At 41.2% G+C, this 23,330-nt stretch overlaps 1 protein-coding gene across 1 annotated transcript in view; it reads left to right on the plus strand.

Moving 5' to 3' along the window:
* Window positions 1-23,330, plus strand: part of si:dkey-22o22.2 (neural-cadherin) — a 235,539-nt gene that overhangs the window by 156,290 nt on the left and 55,919 nt on the right. Inside the window, exons 13-18 of the mRNA XM_048596155.1 lie at window positions 9,119-9,368; window positions 9,692-9,819; window positions 11,107-11,293; window positions 11,839-11,982; window positions 15,550-15,833; window positions 20,757-22,374. Of these exons, the coding sequence (XP_048452112.1) occupies window positions 9,119-9,368; window positions 9,692-9,819; window positions 11,107-11,293; window positions 11,839-11,982; window positions 15,550-15,833; window positions 20,757-22,374 (2,611 nt within the window). The remainder of the gene's footprint in view (window positions 1-9,118; window positions 9,369-9,691; window positions 9,820-11,106; window positions 11,294-11,838; window positions 11,983-15,549; window positions 15,834-20,756; window positions 22,375-23,330) is intronic.

Raw genomic sequence — 23,330 nt, forward strand, 5'->3', positions numbered from 1 at the left:
CCCGAAATGTCAGCTTTCCTGCTTCTCTGATGCTGCCTGGCCTGCTGTGTTCCTCCAGCTCCACACTGTGTTATATCAGGCTGGCATAGCTAGGCAAGGGCAGCTTGCCAGCTATGTCTACAGGGGAAGGATGATATGCATCCAGATGTCTGAACAGCATTGCCTCAGAAGACTGCTTCTCTCAAGGAAGATATTCAGATCCTTGTGTGACATGCTATCTAGGGGAATTGCCTTCAGTTGTGCTAGTGGCCACTCATTACCTGTGGCCTTTATAATATCTGTGGCCTTGAATGATTTCTCCTCGGTATCTTTCCAGATGTCATAAACTCATAAGACCATAAAATATAGGAGCAGAATTAGGCCATTCCTCCTGTTGCATCTGCTCCACCATTCGTGGTTGGTATGTTTCTCAACTCCATTCTCTTGCCTTCTCTCCGTAACCTTTGATCCCCTTGCTGATCAAGAATCTATCTATCCCTATCTTAAATACATTCTTTAAATACATACATTAAATACTTAGCCTTTACAGCCTTCTGCATTTCACAGATCCACCACCCCCTAGCTGAAGAAATTCTTCCTCATCTCAATTAGAATCACAGAATCATAGAAGCCCTACACTGTGGAAGCAGGCCATTTGGCCCATCAAGCACACACTGACCTTCCGAAGAGCATCCTACGCAGACTCACCCCTACCCTATCCCTGTAACCCTGCATTTCCCATGGCTAATCCACCTAGACTGCACATCCCTGGACACTATGGACAATTTAGCATTGGCCAATCCATCTTACCTTCACATCTGTGGACTGCGGGAGGAAACTGGAGCACCCGGACCAGGGAGAATGTGCAAACTCCACACAGACATTTGCCCAAGGCTGGAATCAAACCTATTACAGTGAGGCAGCAGTGCTAACCACCGAGCCTGCAGCTGGCAGCCCATCACAGTTTCAAGCTTTTTACAGATGCCATTTTCAGCCATGTTTATGAGTATATCTCCTTTACCAGTGACAATCAGGGTGAAGCAGAAAGGGCCAGAGGCTTGGTTGCCATGGCTGGTTTTCCGATTGTGCAGAGTTTATTCGTTGCACATACATGACAACATAAACTCCATCTAGACAGCCAAGAACATTTATTGATCAGAAAGGATATTACTCCATCAATGTGCAGGTTCTATGTGAACATAGGTAATGGACAATCCAGATGTATCCAGGAAGCGGTCTTGAGGCATTCGTACTTGGGCACTCCCAGGTGGCAGAGACATCTGTGTCCGGGAACCTTTAGATGGCTGGCTGCTGGATGATGAAGGTTACACTCTCAAAAAATCCATGTACAGAACTTGACAGGAAGTAGGATAATGGCCACACTTCCACAAGGATCATCATCCAGCAGATCATTGTTCTACTCAACATATGTCCAGATGTTTAGATCTTTGGAGTTTTGCTAGAATCTCACTCATGGTCATAGACTGCCATGCCTTGGACAACATGATTCTCCAAAGAGGGAAAGCCCTGGCACAGGAGGATCAGATGAAGACAGCCACATCCTCTCAGGATGAGCGTGATGATGAGGGTGAGCCATGTGCAAAGTGAAACGGAGAAGTCTTTTGATGTCCATAAGATGAGAGATTCTCTAATACTATGAAGATTCCACTAGCCCTGTGTCAACTGTTCAGCTATAAGATCCTTCCCCTTATATCTCCTACACATCAACAACAGGGCTGCCTGTGCATGTGCCAAAGTCAAGATACTAAGTGAGGCTGATCAGAGGGACCAGTAAATCCAAACTTCCTTCACGGCATGGACTGAATCCAAATAAAAATGATTTGGTCTCGAAACTGAAACTGAATCAAGCCATAACATCAAGCAAAAAGAACAGTTATGTAATAATAAATTGAATCAACGGTTTTCAACATTCTCAATCCTGAACAATTACATTCATGAACCTGTATGTGTCTAATGATCTGTTTGATTAAATTATTGTTGGGTGCTACAGAACAATGATCTACCCCTTTCCTAGAAACAGGCTGCTGACCCACATGCTGCTTTGCTTGGGATGACTTTGGCTGCTGTCTTCTGGTCATCTAAGGTACAGCAGGCCCTGATATGGTGGGACAGCAGTAAGAAGCTCACTTTTATTTATTCACCCATGGACATGGGTGTCACTGGCTGGGCCAACATTTATTTCCATCACTAGTTTCCTTTGAAAAGTTGGTGGTGAGCTGCCTTCTTGGAACACTGCATTCCATGTGCTGTACATTGACCCACAATGCCATCGGGGAGAGAATTCCAGGAGTTTGTTGAATTACAGTGTATTTCCGACTCAGGATGGTGAGTGCTTTGGGTGGGAACTTGCAGGTGGTGGTGCTGTGGCACCCTGTGACATTTGTGCAAAAGGCAGACAGATGGCAAAGAGGTTGTCCACTATCAGAAACACTGTGCGAGGTGTCCCCAAATGGCGACAGACGATCATCTGCCATATTGAGGTACAGTTGGCCTTTCCTGCTTTTCTGAGAGGAACCAGGACTTGACTGGGACTCCTGGCACTTCATCCCCACTTGCCCTAGCTCTGAGCACTAGAACTCATGACGTTCTTGCAACAGGGTGTGGATCTCCTTTCGCTGACTCACAGATGCATACTGAAGAGTCTATATGGGTCCTAGGTGCTAGATGAGGACATGGTGCTGCCTCCTTCAAAGATTTGTCTTCCTCCTTAGGGGTTAATTGCCACCTTGGTACTAGTGGTTGCAGTTGCCATCATTTCGACTGTGGGAGGACTGAATAACAAGGCAATGGAGTGCAAGTGAGAGTGTACACCCACCATCTTATCCATAAACTGCTGGCTTTGGACCCTCCATGATAGTCACCAGTCTGTCAATGGAGGACATCGTACATTCTGAAGAGCAGGTGATCATATTCGTGACCAAGATGGACTCATCCATTGCCCATGTCAATGTGGAACCACTGCTATATTTTCATGTACCTTGCACATGACATCCATCATCCACCGCCTGACTGATGACTCTGTTGGTTCGGCATCAGACTTGAATTCAGCATCTCGGTCAACTTCAGCACTCCCCTGACCACCTGGCACCTTTGCTTATTCAGTCTCTGACAGCTGGTCTTGTGACTGTGATGTGCTCTCACCAGTGTGTGAATCTCCTTTAGATGACTCACATATACCCACCAAAATGTGTGAGTCTGTGCTGGTACTAAGTTGCTGCATGATGATGTGGTGCTGCCTCTTTGAGGCTTCATCTTCCTCCTTAGGGGTCAATTGCCCCCTTGGCACTCATGGCTGCAGCACCCAATGTTTCACTTGCAGGAGATGTGAATAATAAAAATGAAGAGCATCATCTTAATTTAAAGTATGTTTAGAAAGACCTGCTTCTTACAAAAACACTAGCTGGGACAATGGAAGACGGTAACCGTGGTATAAACCTCAACCACGTTTTTCCTTGAATTCTGCAGTCCTTCAAAGTCAAAACCCATTATATCTTCACCAAATTCTGCTGCTTCCAAGAACCAACCCCTACACTTTATTTGCAGGAGAGAACTATGTACCCTCGGAATATTGCCATCCTATTGCTGACATCCAAGCTCACCTCATCCAATGGGACAACTCCAATTGCTCTCTGCTAATACTACAACTTTCTCTTCTAGAGAAAGAATAGGCCAGCCCATTTATTACAGGTATTAAATACTGTGGATGCTGGAAATCTGAAGCATATATAGGAAATTCTGGAGAAAGTTAGCAGTTACGGCAACATCTGTGAAGAGAGAGACAGGGTTAATGTTTGACTGTTCATCAGAACCACACACAGTCAGATGGAGTGTGGACAGTGAAGAAGATTATCTCAGAGTACAACGGGACATTGATCAGATGGGCCAACAGGCCAAGGAGTGGCAGATGGAGTTTAATTCAGATAAATGTGAGGTGTTGCATTTTGGTAAGGCAAAGTTAATGGTAGTGCCCTGGGGAGTGTTGCCGAACAAAAAGACATGGGGTGCAGGCGCATAGTTCTTTGAAAGTGGAGTCGTAGGTAGACAGTGTGGTGAAGAAGGTGTTTGGCATGTTTGTCTTCATTAGTCAGAACATTGAGTATAGGAGTTGGGACATCATATTGCAGCTTTAGGCCTTTATGAGGCCACTTTTAGAATGCTGCATACCAATTCTGGTCACCCTTCTATAGGAAGGATGGTTTAAACTTGAGAGAATGCAGAAAAGATTTACAAGGATGTTGCCGGGATTGTACAGTTTGAGTTATAGGGAGGGGTAGTATAGGCTGGGACTTTTTTAAAATCATGAGCGGCATGGATAGGGCAAATAGGTCTTTTTCCAGTAGTGAAGGTTTAAGGTGAAAGGGGGAAGATTTAAAAAATATCTGAGAAGTAACTTTTTCACACAGAGGGTGCTGCATGTATGGAATGGGTTGCCAGAGGAAGTGGTGGAGGCGGATACAATTACAACTTTTAAAAGGTTATGAATAGGAAGGGTCTAGAGGTATTTGGGCTAAATGCTGGCAAATGGGACTAGGTCAGATTGGGTGGTCTGATCAGCACAGAGAGTTGGGCGAAAGGGTCTATTTCCATGCTGTATAACTCCACAAGTCTTGTGCACTGCCACAAAGTGTTAAATTCACCCTCTGATCTTTCTACTTTGTTTTCTGAGGGCTGTGCATCCCCCATGTTGAGGTTGTACAGAACATTGGTGATGCCTCTTCTAGAGTACTGTGTCCAGTTCTGGTCACCTTGATATAGGAAGGGTGTTATCAAGCTGGGAAGTGTTCAGAAAAGATTTACCAGGATGTTGCCAGGAATAGAATGTTTGAGTTATAGGGAGAGGCTGGATAGGCTGGGATTTTCTTCCCAGGGGTGAAGGAGGTTGAGGGGTTACCTTATAGAGGTTTTTAAATCATGAAGGGTATAGATAAGGTGAATGGCAGGTGGCTTTTTCCTAGGGTGGGAAATTTCAAGACTAGTGAGCATATTATTAAGATGAGAGGAAAAAGATTTAAAAAGGACATGAGGGGCAACTTTTTTACATGGAGAATGCTTCATGTGTGGAATGAACTTCTGATGAAGTGGTGAATGCAGGTACAGTTACACATTTAAAAGACATTTGGATAAGTACAAGAACAAGAAATGTTTGGAGGGATGTGGGCCAAGCACGGGCAGGTGGGGCTAGTTTAGTTTGGGATTATGGTCAGCATGGACTGGTTGGATTGTTGTTTCCATGTTGTATGACTCTATGATACTATTTGACTTTAATATTCCAGTACTTTTGTATAATGTCTTATGTGTAATTTAAGGAGATTTTTGATAATGTCTTATGTGTAATTTAAGAAGATTTGGAGACTTCTGCTCTAAGGCATAGAACACTGAAGCATTAAACAGCTGTATATTTAAATAGTGTAGTGGAAACGATGTTCTCCACTTCCTACTCACTATTTGCAGGCAATCAGATGTTGAAATACTTTGCAAGAATTTAGAAGGTATGAAGCTATTTCTTTTCATAATTACACCTCTGGAGGATTCACCTGTAAGAAGTGTATCTTGCTAAATAGTGATTTGAACTCAATTTTAAAATTATGTATTGTCTTAATAATCTACTAATTATGTGATTGGAGCACAAAGCTCATCAATCTGCATAGAAATTAGTTTCTAAACATCCAAAATATTCCTTGTTAAAACTAATGAGGTACTTAGGGTTCTTCATGAATCTAATTAGATGGCATTATAAATGAATCATTCATGGCATATGTAAAGGTCAGAGTGCAGTGTGAAACTCCCAAAAGTGAGGCAACATGAGGAAACAGTGAACAGCTTAAGAGATTATTTATTAACTTCAGGCAAAATTAGACTCTAGTTGTTAATATGCTGATAGCCTTTCCATATTTTTTATGTTTTGCAATGACTGTAATTTTTCACTGAGCACGTAATTAAAACAGTCTCAGCTGGGTCTAGGGATGTTGTCAAAGGCCTGTGAGCCCAATTTTCAAAAAAAAATAAAACTTCTAAATTGCAGGAAGATTGTTGTGCTTTTTGATGGCCAATAACCTCAGCCCCAGGGTGTCGCCGCAGGGGTCCTAGGCCCAACCATCTTCAGCTGCTTCATCAGGCACCTTCCCTTTAATATCTGCTCTGGAAATGAAGATGTTTTCTGATAATTGCATAATGTCCAGTGGCAATTAAAACTCTTCAGCTAATATGCTGTCATGCAGTAGGCAATGTTCCCTCTAAGCTGTGTGACCATACAACCCCTACAAGGTTCTGTGCACACCAATTTGCATGTGGACACATTGACTTCTGGATTCTGCAAGACCACAACTGCATCCAGGCTTCGCTTAATAAGTAGCAAGTAACATTCACGCTACACAAGTACCAGGCAATGACCACCTTCAATCTAACTATCTCTCATCGTCAGCATTGCCATCACTGAATCTTCTTAATCAACATTCTTTTCCTGACAATTGACTAAAACCTTAACTGGACTAGGCAATTTAAATACTGTGATTACATGTCAGATACTGGGAATTCTGCTATACATACCTCAGCTACAAACTCCTCAAAGTTTGTTCATGACTACAAAGCATAAGTCAGGAGTGTGATAGAATGGTCTCCACTTGCCGGGATAAGTGCAGCTCCAACAACACTCAAGAAGCTTGACACTATCTGGGACAAAGCAAGCTGCTTGATTGCACTCCATGCACCATTGAACATTCACTCGCTCCATGTACCATGTAGATAATGCACTGCAGCAACTCACAATGCTACTTGTGACAGCACAGTTCAAACATGCAATATCCACCATCTAGAAGGACAAGGACAGCAGATGCATGGGAACATACTGCCTACAAGTTCCCCTATATGCCACTCATTATCCTGACTTGGAAGGGGGGTATCACCGTTCCTTCACTGTCACTTATTGAAAATCTTGGAATCCCTCCCTTAACACATTGTGAGTGTCTCTGCATCACATGAACTGAAACAAAGTTAGAAGTCACATGACACCAGGTTATATTCCAACAGGTTTATTTGAAATCTCACAAGCTTTTGGAGCATAGCCCCTTTGTCAGGTACAGTGAGACAGAAGAGCACACAGACCCAGAGTTTATAGGCAGAGAGATCAAGGGCAGAGAGATCAAAAGATCATTCAACTGGTGTGAGTGGAGTGTCAGATAATAAATCTCTGCAGGTGACCAAGAGTGTTAGATGGTGAGTAAAGTGTCAACAACTGAATAACCTGTAAAGGGATGACCTACAATCTGATTAAGTGAAGCAGAGAGATAATTACAAAACGTTAAAAAATAAGGTGGTGCTGGAGACAAACTAAATGACTGGAGTAACATGATTGGTATAAGAGTCTCAAGCCGAAGGTCTAATCAAAGTAATAGGTAATTCAGAACTAATAATTTATCAAGGTGGTGCTGTCAAAACAGGACAGTAAGGAAGATTTTACAGATACAGAACAGTGTGGTGGGGTCGCCTGTAGTGTGACATGAACACAAGATCATGGTTGAGGCTGTCTTCATAGGTTCAGAACTTGGCTATCAGTCACTGCTCGGTGATTCTGCGTTGTTGTGTATTCAAAGACTGCCTTGGAGGATGCTTACTCAAAGATCCATGGCTGAATGTCCTTGACGGCGGAAGTGTTCCCTGACTGGGAGAGAACATTTTCCGTTTGGCGATTGTTGCGCAGCGTCCATTCTTCTGTTGTCATAGCGTCTGCACGGTCTCACCGATATACCATGCCTCGGGGTATCCTTGCCTGCAGCGTATGAGATAGACAACTTTGGCCGAGTCATATGAGTATCTGCCGTGTACGTGGTGGGTGGTGTTCCCATGTGTGATAGTAATATTCATGTCGATGATTTGACATGTCTAGCAGAGGTTGCCATGGCGGGGTTGTATGGGGTTGTGGTCGATGCTGTCCTGAAGGCTGTGAACAATGGTCTGTTTAAGGGTTGGCAGTTGTGTGAAGGTGAGAAGTGGAGGCGTAGGGAAGATCTTGGCGAGGTGCTCATCGTCATCAATGACATGTTGAAGGCTGCGAAGAATGTAGTTTCTCTGCTCCAGTGCGACAATGGATGAATGGACACTGCGCAACAGTCACCAGATTTTTTTTATAATTATCTCTCTACCTCACTTAGTTGGATTAAAGGTTATCTCTTCACTGTTATTCAGCTGTTGACACTTTACTCACCGCCTAACACTCTTGGTCACCTGCAGAGATGTATCATCTGACATTTGGATCTCTCTGCCCTTGATTTCTCTGCCTATAAACTCTGGATTTGTGTGCTCTGCTCTCTCACTGCACCCGACAAAGGGGCTGCGCTCCAAAAGCTTGTGTGATTTCAAATAAACCTGTTGGACTATAACCTGGTGTCATGTGACTTCTAACTTTGTCCACTTCAGTCCAACATCAGCACCTCCACATCATGGGCTGAAGAAATTTAAGAAGGTAGCTCACCATCACCTTCTCAAGAACAATTAGGAATGGGCCGCAAATGCTAGCCCATCCAGTGTTACCACATACCATCAACCGACAACGAGGTTCCTCCTCAATTACCCTACTCAGACATGCTGTCGGTGAAGAAAGAAAGTATGGTAAGAAAAGGGTCTTAATTGTCTATGTCATTAGCTTCCTATGTAACCCACTTTGGAGAAAGCAGAAAGTTGGCAAAATGACGTTAGAATTCCCACCTGAAATGTTTTCCAGAATATTCCCAGCTCATCAATATTCTGTCCTGTGTGCAAATTACAAACCAGGCAGAGACCCAGCCCTTATCAGGAAAGAAGAGATATCAGAAGATGCATGACTGCTCACTATACATGTACATTTCTAACAGTTGGTTATAAAGTATGATTGAAAAATGCTAGGAGCAAGCTATCTGTCCTCAAACTGATTAGAAAACATGCTCTTGTCTTCACAGAAACATATAGGGATGATGGCAAGAGATTAGACCATACAAGACCACCAATCCCACTTCACTTCCCCAACATATTATTTGTAGGAACATTATAGTTTCACAGACAGCATGGTGCACGTAATTGTTTTCTGACTTTCCTCTTTAGTAATTACAGCATGTTTAATGTTAAGTTTTAACTTCTGTGATTTTAGACTATCAAGGCAACGTCTCCTCTTGGTGATCCACGAGTTACATACAACCTGGAAGAAGGCCAGGTTCCAGAAACAAACATGCCAATCCGATTCTACCTGAAACCCAATCGTGCTGATGGATCAGCCTCAATTTTAGTGGCAGAACCGCTGGATTTTGAGATTACAAAATTTTTCATCCTTAGAGTCAGGGCTCAGAATGTGGCTGCAGTTCCATTAGCCTCCTTTACCACCATCTTTGTCAACGTGACAGGTATGTTTGAGATATCCTAAGGTTAGAGCCTGCTTTCAAGTTCTTCTACTCGTGGTCTTTGAATCTTACATAAGTTCCCCTCTCTTGATGAAATACTTCAATATAGTGTCAGCAGTTTCTTACAAATAAATAAAGTATTTCAGTCAGTTTGTGCTTTCTATTTGAATTAACATCAGTAACTTCATGTGTGGCCTGTGATGGATGATTGTTTTAAAACTATCCATTAGTAAAAATCAATAACGATCATGTTGTCTATTGACTGCAGAAGATTCATTCTGTTGTTATGCTACATCATGTTCTTTATCTTTTATTCAATTTTTCAGATGTGAACGACAATGTTCCTTTCTTTACCTCATCCATTTATGAAGCCACGGTCCCTGAAGGTGCTGCAGTTGGTCTGTCTGTTGTGCAGGTATCAGCAACTGATCTGGATTCAGGACGCCATGGCAAGGTTAGAAATTGTATTACAGAATTTCTGTTGGTTAACTACCTTCCTCATGCGATTCGTGTTCATGGATTTAGTAGCGTAGGGGCACAGTCCGGGTCAAATAGGTAACGTACAGTTGTAGATGCATTTTTGCTGAATCATTCCCATCCACTAACTGAAAAGCCAATTGAGATCATGGCAACCCTGTAATGCTCTGATGAGTTTTCATTGGCTGGAGGAAAGATTTCTGCCCTTCACTCCAGCTGATTGGCTAGCAGTTCTGTAGATCCAGAAGTGCCGCTGGCAGCAGCGGTCAGGACTGAGCTCACAAACAGTCCCAGATTCGAAGACACCGGGTCTGAAATTGGGTAAGTGGAAGCGATCTCACAGTGGATGAAAATGTGAGACCTGGGGAGCTTGGAAAAGAGTAGACAGTGTGGAAGGAGGCCCTTTAGACCATTGACGCTGCACTGACCCTCCAAAGGACATCCCACACAGCCCTACCCCCTCACCCTATCCCCGTAACTCTGCACTTGATAGGCTGAATGGCCTAATTCTACTCCTATGTCTTATGGTTAGAAAGCATAATTGAAAAATACTATGAACAAGTGACTTGTCTTCCAACTGAAGAAAAAACGTGCACTTGTCTCCACAGAAACATGTAGGGATGATGACAAGAGATTGGAGCATATAAGCCCACTTCCCTAACCATATTTTGTGTAGGAACATCGCTTCAGCCTTTCACTTTATTCAGTGTAAAGCATGGAATTGTTTTCTGGCTGACCTCTTTAGTGATTATAGCATGTTTAATGTTAAGTTTTTAATTGACAGCTGTGACTTTTATTCGATCAGTCCACGTTAATTTCAGCTCTTTTATTTAAACATGAAATTCTAGAGTGGTAGAGTGCTAACCTACAGCCTACCTAATCCCTTGGCTATATCTAAACTTATCCAGGAATTGAAATCAATCTAGTTGGTAAATTTTAGTGGATGGAGATACAGTTCTTTCATGGTTCTCTCCTATAGTGTAATACAGACTATATTCTTCAGACAAATTTTTGAATATCTTTTTTGTTGTAGTGAGTTCTGAACGTAATGTTAGTAGTGCAGATACCATGAAACAAAACAAATTGCAAAATGTGATAATGCACATGCAGTTACATTGGTTTGGTTTCTATTTGAATGGATTTGAATTTATTTTGAATCAGTCAGCATTCCTCGATGTATGGTAATTGTAACTTTAATCGTCACAGAATGGAATGCTCATGCGAACTTGAGGGATCACTTGTTTTGTTTTGCTTTCATTTACAGATTAATTACGCTATAGTGAAGGATGTCAGTGGAGACTATAAATACTTCAGCATTGATTTTGAAACTGGACTAATATTCACACAGACATCCTTTGACAGAGAGGTGAAAGGGTCCTACCTGATAGAAGTTCAGTCTCAAGACAACTCTGAATCTGCTCGGCCTGGCATGCATGGACAGCCCAATACAGGTATAGATGTACCTGTTATCATGTCATCAAACAAAATGAGGAAAAAAATGGATGTGTTTGTCCACAAATAAAAATACTCAAATCATTTGACTAAGGTTAATTTCAAATTATGGAAAAGAACAAAATAAAGTGAATAAGTAACATTATGAAATGATTTGCTTTACATTTGGAGATCTCATTCAATTCATGTGACTTACTTTGCTTTGACCAATTTTCTCCACTCCCTGTGATGTTCTTCGCTTCAGGCCATTGTTCTGCTCAATAATCACAGGAGCAGAGCTGAACCTTGAAGAAATGATCATCCAGGCTGTACCATACAGAAACATCCCAGTGGCAAATGCTACTGGCTCGGCATTAAAAGCATTTTTCAGCACTACCCAAGAGTGACACAGAATCCTGTTGCATTCTTATCACTGAATTAATTGCGAATTTAAACTTCAGTAGACAACACATTTACATATGGCAAATACTCAGTGATATTTCTATGTTTCCTCATGATGCTCTATTAAGTCTTTAAAAGTGAGTGGACATTTTTCTGTTCACAGATACAGCATATGTGAGGATTTTTGTCAGTGATGTGAACGACAATGCACCAGCCTTCCCACAGGAAACCTATACAATAAACATAGATGAGGACAAGGACATTGGCTTTGTTGTTATCACTGTTTCTGCAAATGATGGAGATGAAGGTGTGTTTTTTTGTTTCATACTCCTATTCTTTCACATGCAATTTCACAGAAAGAAGGTGCCTACAATTGATATGGTGTTCCTGAATAAATCAGTCACGAATATTGCTGCTCATTGATGTCTGGTAAGCCACAATGGAAATAACGTGAAGTCGGCAAAAAAAGTGTTGATCTTGCCAATTACAAACCCTCTCCCTACCACACGCACACACAGTCAAATAAGTGAGCGCCCTATTCATTATCTCACATGAATTGCTGCTTGTGTCAGTGCCTACAACACAATATATTCCTATTCTTGATTTGAAGACAAGAGCCTTTGTGAATGTGACTTAAAAATAAACTGAGGAGTGTAGGTGTCATTGTACCAATAAATGAATCTTTAATGACTGCTTGAGAGTTGGTTCCACCATATGGTGAACCTGCAGCAGTGCAAGAGTACAACAGATTCCCAATTCGTCCCTTGCTGATCGTGCATAAATTGATTGGTTACAAATCTGCTACAGAGTGATCAATGTTAGAAAATTATAGAGTGCCAGGATCAAATATCTGGAGAGAAACTAAAGGTGACTGTGTCATCTATTTTGTAAAATGTTGCTGCAAGGCGTATTATAGATTGTAACTGGTCATAAAATCCTATTCTCTAATTCTGCATGAGAACTTTTATCATAATTATGTAGATTTTCATCCTTATTTCCAGAAGTTTAAATACAGATCATTTGCCAAGTTATAGACGTTGCAGTATTTACTGTGTTGTGGGAATCAGTATCTGTGGCTCACCTGTTTGTATTATAGTAAATTGTTTACAATGTACGTTAGTGACTTGGAGGAAGGAAGCAAATGTATTGTAGCCACATCTGAAGATGACACAAAAATAGGTGGAAAGGCAGACTTATGAGGGGTTACAAAGAGTTTACAAAGAGATATGATAGGTTAAGTAAATAGCAAAAAGTTGGCAAATAGAGTATAATGGGTGAATATGTAAAGTTGCTCAGTTCAGAAGGGAGAACAAAAGAATAGAGTATTATTCAAACAAAGGAAAACTGCTGAAAGATGCAAAACAAAGGGACTTGGTAGTATTTGTGTTTGAAATATAGAGTCGGAAGTCACACGACACCAGGTTATAGTCCAACAGGTTTATTTGACCTCACAAGCTTTCGGAGTGCTGATCCTTCCTTGATGAAGGAACAATGCTCTGAAATCTTGTGTTTTCAAATAAACCTGTTGGACTATGACCTGGTGTCGTGTGACTTCTGCATTTGTCCACCCAGTCCAACACCGGGACCTCCACAGAAAGCTAGCACACAGGTGCAGCAGGTAACCGGGAACGCTAATGGAAAATTGGTCCTTATTTCAAAGGAGTTGGAGTATAAGAGTAGAGAAGCCTTAATGCAAGTATGCTAGGTGTTGGTGGGGAAATTGATGGGATTATAGTCTGATAAATTCCCAAGGCCCAATTATCTCCATCTCAGAGTACTTAAGAAAGTGGCCCTAGAAATAAAGAATGCATTAGTGGTCATCTTCCAAGATTCTACAAACTCTGGAAAAGTTTCTATGGATTAGAGGGTAGATAATGTAACACCAGTATTTAAAAAAAGAGGCAGAGAGAAAACAGGGAATTATGGAATGGTTATCCTGACATCGTCAGTGAGGAAAATGCTACAGTCTAATATAAAATTTTTAAAGTTAGCATTTGTGAATCAGTGACAGGATTGAGCAGGGCCAGCACAGCTTTATGAAAGGGATATGATGCTTGACAAATCCACTGGAATATTTTGAGGATGTAACAAGTAGAATTGATACGGGGGATAAAGTGGATGTGGTTTACCTGGACTTGCAGAAGTGCTTCAATAAGGCCTCACATAAGAGGTTAGCATGCAAAATTAAAGCCCATGGGATTGAGGTTAATGTACTGACATACATAGAGAACTGGTCATCCTTCAGGAAACAAAATGTAGGAATAAATAGGTCTTTTTCTGAGTGGCAGGCAGTGGTTAGTGGGGTACTCCAGGGTCAGTGCTGGGACACCAGCTATTCACAATATATATTAATAAGTTAGAGGAGGGAGCTAAATGTAATGTCCCAATATTCCTGATAACACAAAGCTAAGCCATGAAGAGGATACAGAGATGCTTCAGTGGGATTTGGACAAGTTGAGTGGGCAAGTGCGTGGCAGATGAAGTATAATGTGGATAAAAGTGAAGTTATCTACTTTGGTAGCAAGAGCAGGAAGGCAAATGATTATTTGAATGGCAATAGATTTGGAAAAAGAGAAGTACAACAAGATTTATGAGATTGATCTCTGGGATGGCAGTATGAAGAGAGACTGGATCAGTTAGGATTGTATCCACCAGAGTTTTGTCGATACCTTAGAAACCTATAAAATTCTAACAGGACTAGATAGTGTAAATGCAGGAAAGATGTTCCTAATGACTGGGGAGCACAGAAAAAGGGGTCACAATCGAAGGATATGGGGTTGGCCATTTAGAACAGAAATGAAGAGAAATCTATTCACTCAGACAGTGGTGAGCCTGTGGAGTTAGATAGTTAGATAAGGATAAAGGGATCAAAGGGTATGGAGAGTAAGCAGGAACAGGGGACTAAGTTGGATGATCAGCCATGATTATATTGAACAGCAGAACAGGCTCAAATGACCAAATGACTTTTCCATGCTCCTATTGTCCATATTTCTATGTCATGGCTGGCTGAAATTGTGTCCTTTTATAAATACTGGCCTCTCTATATAGCGTTGGCCCTCTAGCTCCAATAATTCTCCTTGCCTGTGAAGGTGATTACAGCCTCTATGCAAATGAGCCAATATTCCGATGGTTAAATGTCGTAAATACTTAGGGCCTTAACTACTGTATTTGATTTCCTGTTCTTGTGGAGTGGGCAGCTACCCCAATCCCAGCCCATCTCAGGAAGCTTCCACAGCATCAGGAATCATAGAATCCCTACAGTGTGGAAACAGGCCCTTCGGCCCAACAAGTCCACACTGAAACTCAGAGCATCCCACCCAGACTCATCCCCCTATAACCCACCTAACCTACACCTCCCTGAACACTACGGGCAATTTAGCATGGCCAATCCACCTAACCCGCACATCTTTGGACTGTGGGAGGAAACCAGAGCACCTGGAGGAAACCCACACGGACAGTTGCCTGAGGCTGGAATTGAACCCAGGTCCCTAGCCCTGTGAGGTAGCAGTGCTAACCACTGTGCCACCATGCCACCCTGGAATGGACCAGGGGAAAATAGGTCCTCTTCCTATATATCTACACAATTCTCAACTCCATGCCCTCCATCACAAAGTCAGGAAAATAAGCTCATTGCTTTAATATTCCAATACTTAGGAAGAATGGCAAAGTGAATTTAATGTAGCTTCAAGATAGATCCACTCGTAGCTTGTATAAATATTCCTTTGAAAAGTGACATAATGATTTTATGGTGGAGTGTTGCAAGTATGAAAAAGTAGAAGACATCAAATAGGAAATCCAATAAAATTATGACACCATGACAAGTTAACAAAATGTTAAAGAAAATTTGCATTTTTTTGTCTTCTTTTTATCTCAGGGGCAAATGCTAAACTGAGATATCAGATCACCTCAGGGAATGTTAAAGGAATGTTTGATGTGGAGCCAGAAGTTGGAACAATCTTTATAGCTCAACGACTAAATTATGAACAAGAACAACATTATGAACTGAGGCTTGTGGCTTCAGATGGAAGGTGGGAAAACCAAACCTTAGTGATTATCAATGTCATCAACAAAAACGACGAGGCACCAATTTTCACACAGAATGAGTATCACGACAGAATTATGGAGGAGCTTGTAGACCTTCCAGTTCTTGTCTTACAGGTGTGAATGTTTGTATTACTGTGTAAATAACATTGTTGTGATTTAAAACATGAAGTGAAAGTTATTTTTAAAAAGTGACCCATGGAGTTGGATAGTGTGGGAGATTAAAACATTATCCTTTCATTTTTGTGAGTCATAATTTGAATTTAGTCCAAGTGTCACGGAATAATGAATTGTCTGTGTCAGAACTTTGCATTCTTTCTCTGTATCCCTGTCTCTCCATTTTTAATATACATACAAACATATTTTCTCTCTCTCTCTTTCTCTGGCTGTCAAGTGAAAAGGTGTGAGGAAGGTCAGATTTGTTGCCAGTAGAAAATTCAGCAGAAAATAATTTTCATAATTAGAATCATTAAAAAGAAAATCAAAATATCTTACTGGAAGGCAATAGTCACAGAAATATGGAGAACAATAAGATAAAAGGTATATGCACAAAATATTAAATACTCTGATTACTTCCTTCCAACGTCCACAAGGAAAGATGTGAACAACATTCTCTTCATCAAATGAAGACAGTAATATCATATGTAAAAGCCGTTGTGGTATTGTGGTAATAGCACTACCTTTGGGCCAGAAGCCCTGGGTTCAAGTTCCACCTGCTTCAAATCATAACTTGTCTGAACAGATTGATTAAAATACCCCAAATGATGAGAGTATATTTGCAATCAATAGCCAATACAAATAATGTGGAGCTGCCAGTGTTGGACTGGGGTGGACAAAGTTGAAAGTTATCAAGTGAAGGAGCAGCACTCTGAAAGCTCATGATTTCAAACAAATCTGTTGGACTATAACCTGGTGTCGTGGGACTTCCAATAAAAATGAGAAAGAGGGGCTAAAAGTGATCAAAATGAATAAAGGGTTGTTTTTAATTATAAAATGCTGACAGAGACAGGGAATAGCATTGTGAGACAATAGAAAATCTTCAAGTGAGGGCAACTGGAGATTCAGGGAGAAAAGTCCTTGCTGTACCTTACTACTTACTACCTTGCTTCAATCCTGTGTTACCTGAACAACAAAGGACAGACTCTTGACAAAACAAATGTGATCAGCATATCAAAACCAATGGAAATGTTCAGGATGAATAATTCACCACAGTCAGAGTCACAGTCTCATTCTTGAATTTGGTTCTGGGAATTTTGGTCCTGTAAGAGAGGGGCAAAACTAATTGGAGGGAATCAAGTAAGTTACAGAAGACATTGGCCTGAAGCTAGGATACAGTAAGAGGATTAAGAAAGGCGCATTGGAAGTGCAGTGTTGGTTCGAGATGACAAAGGATCAGGATTGAATAGAGATAGTAGGAACTGCAGATGCTGGAGAATCGGAGTTAACAAGGTGTAGAGCTGGATGAACACAGCAGGCCAAGCAGCATCAGAGGAGCAGCTGAATAGCATTCTTGGTACTTTGGTTATATAGATTGTCTACTAATTATGACCTAACAAGCTGTAAAACACTTTTCTTGCATGGCAGCAACAAAATAGCATGTGCCAGTATCTCACCAAATTAAAATTCTCTCCACCTTTCCCTTTGTTTTTTTTTGGTGACGTTTTGTGATGTTAGCAACTCACCAACAATCAGAAATTGTTTTTTTTAATTGCCCTTATTCAAACCCATCATAACATTGAGTAGTTTTATCTGATCTACAGCAGCATTGTATAAAGAGCTTAACTTTTTCTAGTCTCTCGTCCATAGTATAGTCGGAGCATCTGTCTATAACTACTCAATGACATTTCTATCCCTAAAGTAAATCCAGCACTATCTATTTAACAGCCAAATATCAATCACTTATAAAGGTTCCACATAAACACTTTGGGCTGAATCTTACTTATTTTGGCTGAGTTTGAGTTGCATTAAATTTTTTTGAGGCCCAGTTGTATCTTACTAAACCCACTACCTATCCCACCTCTATGGCACCTCTCTCTTCTGATTCTGTTCTTGTGTTACCATGTACCATTCCCAGAATAATTTGCCGTTCACCGGATATCTGCCGAAAGACCTAGATCTATGCAATCTTTAAAAGCCTGTTGTGTACTCGGGCAGACACTGCCAGTTTGGAGTCACCCTGCACAGTTTCTGACTTTTGCCACGGATGTGAGAGCCGGGGGCAATCGGCACCCCACTTTGTAGGCAGAAGCCTGAGACCTCACTGGCTAGGGTTGTGCAGGTACAGAATTCCTCCTCCTAGAACCAGCAGTGGAGGCCATGACACCAGATGATGCCATCCTGGTCTGAGGTTGCCACCCAGGTTATAGCAGTCTCAGCCATCTGGAGGAATGCATAGCATTGTAGGAAGAAGGTCAATGTCTTTATCCACTCTATTAGGGTAAGGCCACTCTCTGATACCTCACCCACAATGTATCTCTGCTACTGTAGCCACAACTCAGCAAGGCTCATGTTCTATCGTTCTTACTATTGCCTGCAGCATCTTCCTCACTCACTGGCACCCACCAAACCCAGATTACACTAATTGTGCATGCCATCTATGCTGCCTACTCATTTGCTCTTGACTTGACTGAAGCCTGCTGACAACTATGACAAGTTCACTTGCTTTATGTCTACATGAAACAGCAAAGCAAGACTGAAGTAATTTGAGTTTGGTGTCTCTGGCTGAGAGTATACTCTGCAAAAAGGCAAAGCAAGGCAGGAATGCTGTGGGCGTCCAGGTAAAGTCAATGTGAGTGAACGCTATGACAGAGGTGTAGCCTTGTCTAGTCCATAGTAGGGATCCCTAAGCACATAGTGTTCTTGCAGCAGCATTACAAAGATAGTTGCCTGTGCAGCCCAAGGTTGAAGTGCAGAAGTTTCCTGTGATTGGATTGGTGATGTGCCTTGAGGGTTGTTAGAGGCTGGCATAAGTCAGCCAATGTCCAATGGATTGTGAGGTGTATGTAGCCAGTGTCTACAGAATGTACCCTGAGGTGTTGGTGCTCAGTGTCCAACATGGATGTCTTTTGAAGCAAGTGAGCTAAATTCGCTAGGTACCTGCTCTGGTTTCCACGTTGGGAGTTCTTGACGCATAGCTTGCCTGGCAAGTTTGATCAGGTAGAAAGCTGAATATTGATGAGGTGGGTTGTGTAATCAACAAGATTTTTAACATCAATAATTCCCTCTTCATTGGCAATTCACCACTGCTGAGAGACGAACTTGTCACACAATTTGTCAATAGCATAAGAGATGGAGCAAGATGTTCCTGATATCAAAATCGGCCTCAACAGTCTTCTGGTCTGATTTTGCCACATATTCCACTATAGTCCACATTGCTGAGGCCCCAATAAGATTAGAAACATAGAAGCATCAAAAATAGTTGGAGTAGGCCATTCAACACTTCAGCCTGCTCCACCATTGAATATGAATGTGATTGACCATCCAACTATTCCTGCTTTTTTCCCCTACCCTTTAATTTCTTTAGCCCTAAGCGCTATATCAACTCCTTCTTTAAGAGATTCAATGTCTTGGCCTCATCTGCTTTCAGTGACAGAGAATTCCACAGGCTCACCACTCTCTGAATGAAGAAAACTTTCTTTATCTCTGTCCTAAATGACCAACCCTGTATCCTTGAACTGTAACGCTTGGTTCTGGACTCCAGGGTTATTGGAAACATCCTTCCTGTGTTTGCCCTATCTTGTCCTGTTAGAATTTTATAGGTTTTTGTGAGTCCCCCCATCAATTGCTAAACTGTCATGAATATAGACCTAACTGAGCCAGTTCCTCTTTATAAATCAGTCCTGCCATCCCAGGAGTCAGTCTGGTATATCTTCATTGCACTCCCTCCATAGCCAGAATATCCTTCTTCAGATAAGAAGACCAAAACTGTGAACAATATTTCAGATATTCTGCCCTAAAGTTTAGTTCACTAACTACAGAATCTTTGTGAAGGTAGTCACAGTTTAAATGTTGTTTTCCATTTCCTATTAATTCTAAATGTACATCCTGTGATCCTACCTTAGCTTATTTTAAATTAATGAATCTAGGACGAATTACATGTTAATTTCCAGCGAGTAAAAGTGAGTGGGAAGACTAATTTTAGGAAACCCATCAATACCACAGTTTGTCACAAATAATTCAACTCTGTAAGAAACTGAGAGATTTGAAAAACAAATGAAGATCTGATGTTGTGGAACCATCGATGTGATGAAATTGTTGTCAGTTTATTGGAGTTTAAGCTCTTATTCAAATTATTTGAATATTGAACATCTATGATTTTTAAAAAAATCTCATTAAAGACTTTTAAATTAGCTGATTACATTGGGGCTAATGAACAAAATGACAGAAAATTTGGATCCAGTGAAGGATCAATCAAAGTGTTGACATAGATCGTGTGCAAGATAACAAGTTACTTATGACAATATAATGTTTTGGATGTTAAATATAAAGTACTGCAAGCAATATACTGTTTTAATGTTCCTAACCAGCAGAGGCATTTAAATTCATACCCAAACATCCTCACCTGGTGATTTCACAGCACTTCCATTATGAAAAGAGCAAAGATCAGATGTTTCCCTCCAGAAGGGAATCAACAACAGTGATTAAATTACCCCCCATGCATACCCTAGTGGCGAGGATGGGGTTGACGGAAGCCCGGAGTGATGTGTCAACTTGCATTTTTAACTGCAGTCTGTATGTGTTGAGGAAGATGAAGTAAGGAAAGGAAGTTGGAAATAAATGATCAAAAATTTATTTGACATTGAAAGAAAGCACTTTCCATATCTGGGACTGTTAGTTTTCTTCAGGAATTAATGTATAAATTGAGAATTGGGAATCAGGACCATTAATTTTTTTTTCTGTTATCAGTGTGCTTAAGTAGTACTGCTCTGTACTGTACTGTGTAAAATGCTACCAGATTTAATTAGTTCTGGGGATTGGTATCGAGAAGGGAATAATGATTCTCTTCAAAGTGATCTTTATACTCTTCTTCCACTTCTGCAGGTTTCAGCTACTGATCCAGACCAGGGGGCAGATCCGAGTGCCTTACGTTACTCCCTCCATGGCCAGGGGGCTAACAGTGAATTTACCATTGATGAGCTTACTGGCAAAATCTATGCAAGAAAAAAATTAGACCGCGAGGAACGATCTATCTGGCGCTTCCTCGTTCTTGCCACTGATGAAAATGGTGAAGGACTGACTGGTTTTTCTGATGTAATTGTTGAGGTGCTCGATGTAAATGACAACCTGCCACTCTTTCTATGTGCTTTTGACGGCTGCTTCATTGGATATGTTCCAGAAAATTCCCCAGCAGACACTTCTATTATGGAGTTCATTGCGACAGATTTAGATGACCCCAAGACTGGGAAAAATGCTGTTTTGACATACAGAATAATCCAGAATGTTCGAAATGAAATTAACCTCAACCTGTTCTCCATCAACTCTTCCACTGGCACTGTATACACTGTGTTGGGTTCTCTGGACAGAGAGAAAGAAAATAAATACCTAATTGTGATTGAAGCTCGAGATGGAGGTGGATTGACAGGGACAGGGACAGCCACCATTTTGGTTACAGATGTGAATGATCATGCTCCAGTCTTCACACGAGATCTCTTCAGAGCAAAGATTTCTGAAAATACTGAGATCCACACCGATATTCTTGTTGTTTCTGCCTCTGACATGGATGAGGGAGAGAACGCCCTGATGACCTTCAGTATCATGGATGGCGATGAAGATCATAAATTTTTCATTGAAACAAATCAAGTCAAGAAATTTGGCACGATCAAATTAAAGAAAAAACTGGATTATGAAAAATCTCATGAGAGGAAATTCAATTTAACTATTAAAGCAGAAGATGTGGACTTTTACAGCTTAGCCACCTGTATCATTGATGTGGAGGATTACAATGATCACACTCCAATCTTCTTTCCACAGCTTTACGAAGCTGATCCTCTGCTGGAAGATGTCTTCATCGGCACTAGAGTTGTCCAGGTAACGGCTGTCGATTTGGATTCTGCCCAGAATGGAAAGTTTACCTACAACATCACAAGAGATTCAGATCCACACGGGCAGTTTTCTGTTGATAGCAATGGATGGGTAACAATAGCCAGTGCTCTCGATCGTGAGTTAATGCCACAGCATCATCTTGTGGTGCTGGCCACTGACCTAGGAACTCCAGCTCTAACTGGAAGTGCAGGTGTCGTTTTAACTGTGCTTGATGTCAATGACAACGGGCCAGAATTTGATGTTCTTTATACACCGATTGTCTGGGAAAACACAGCTGCACCCCAAGCAATCCAATTCAATCAAACATCAACATTGATGTATGCCAAAGACAAAGATAGCCCAGTGAATGGAGCACCCTTCTCATTCACTTTATTAACTCAAGACAGCCATTCTTCTGACTTTGCCTTGAAAGACTTTGGCAATGGCAGCGCTGGTCTCACAGCAGTCCGTATGTTTGACAGAGAGGACCAAAAGATCTTGTACCTGCCGGTGATTATTACTGACAGTGGATTCCCACCCATGAGCTCCACAAACACTTTAACCATCACCGTTGGAGATGTGAATGATCATCCCCATTCAGCTGGTTTTATGGAATTTCTGGTTTATAATTACAATGGTAAGGAGTTACTCCATAAATGCAAAGTGATCTCTACAGAGACAAGATCCAGCATTCTTTGATACAATAACACTTATAAATTATGAGTGATACCGAGATAGCTTTGCTAAAACCAATAGTTGCCACTGCTTCCCAAAGAATTTAATTACCTTGTACGTAAGAAATAGGAGCAGGTGCAGGCCATTTCCCCCCTCAAATCTGCACTGCCTTTCAACAAGAACATGGCTAATTGGCCCCAGGCCTCAATTCCTCTTTTCTTCCAGATTATTATCGCCCTCATCTCCTTGACATTTCAAATACTATGTACATCCTCTTTAAACACTTTCAGTGATCTAGCCTCCACAAGTCTCTAGAAGAGACAATCCCAGACATTCTCCACCCTCTTGGAGAAGAAATTCCTTTATGTCTAAATGAGTTTTAAATGAATGTCCCCTTATTCTGTAATTATGTCTCCTAGTTTGAGATTCCCCCACTAGTGGAATCATTTCTCAACAACTACTGTGTCAAGCACCCTCAGGATTTTTTATGTTTCAACGAAATCACCTCTCATTCTTCTAAACTGTAGTGAATGTGGCCCAACTTGTTTAGCCTTTCTTGGTAAATCAACCCCTCCATCCCAGGAATCAGCCCAGTTAGTCTCTTTGAACTGCCTCCATTGCCAGTATGTCCTTTCTTAAATACAGGAACTAAAATTGTACAGGATCTATCAACCTTTTATGTCCAAATCACAGCTTGGCCTCCCTCCTATTTTTATATCATCAGCAAATTTGGATACATTATGGTCTGACCCTCCTTCAAGTCTTTAATATAGATGGTAAATAATTAAAGTCCTAGGACTGATCCTGGTGGCAATGCACTAGATGTATCTTTCCAATTAGAAAAAAAACCCATTAATGCAACTTTCTGTCTTCTATGTATTAACCATGCATAGTATAATATCAATCCATGCTAATACA

This window comes from Rhincodon typus, chromosome 4 (assembly GCF_021869965.1).
Source record: "Rhincodon typus isolate 14 chromosome 4, sRhiTyp1.1, whole genome shotgun sequence".
NCBI lineage: Eukaryota > Metazoa > Chordata > Chondrichthyes > Orectolobiformes > Rhincodontidae > Rhincodon > Rhincodon typus.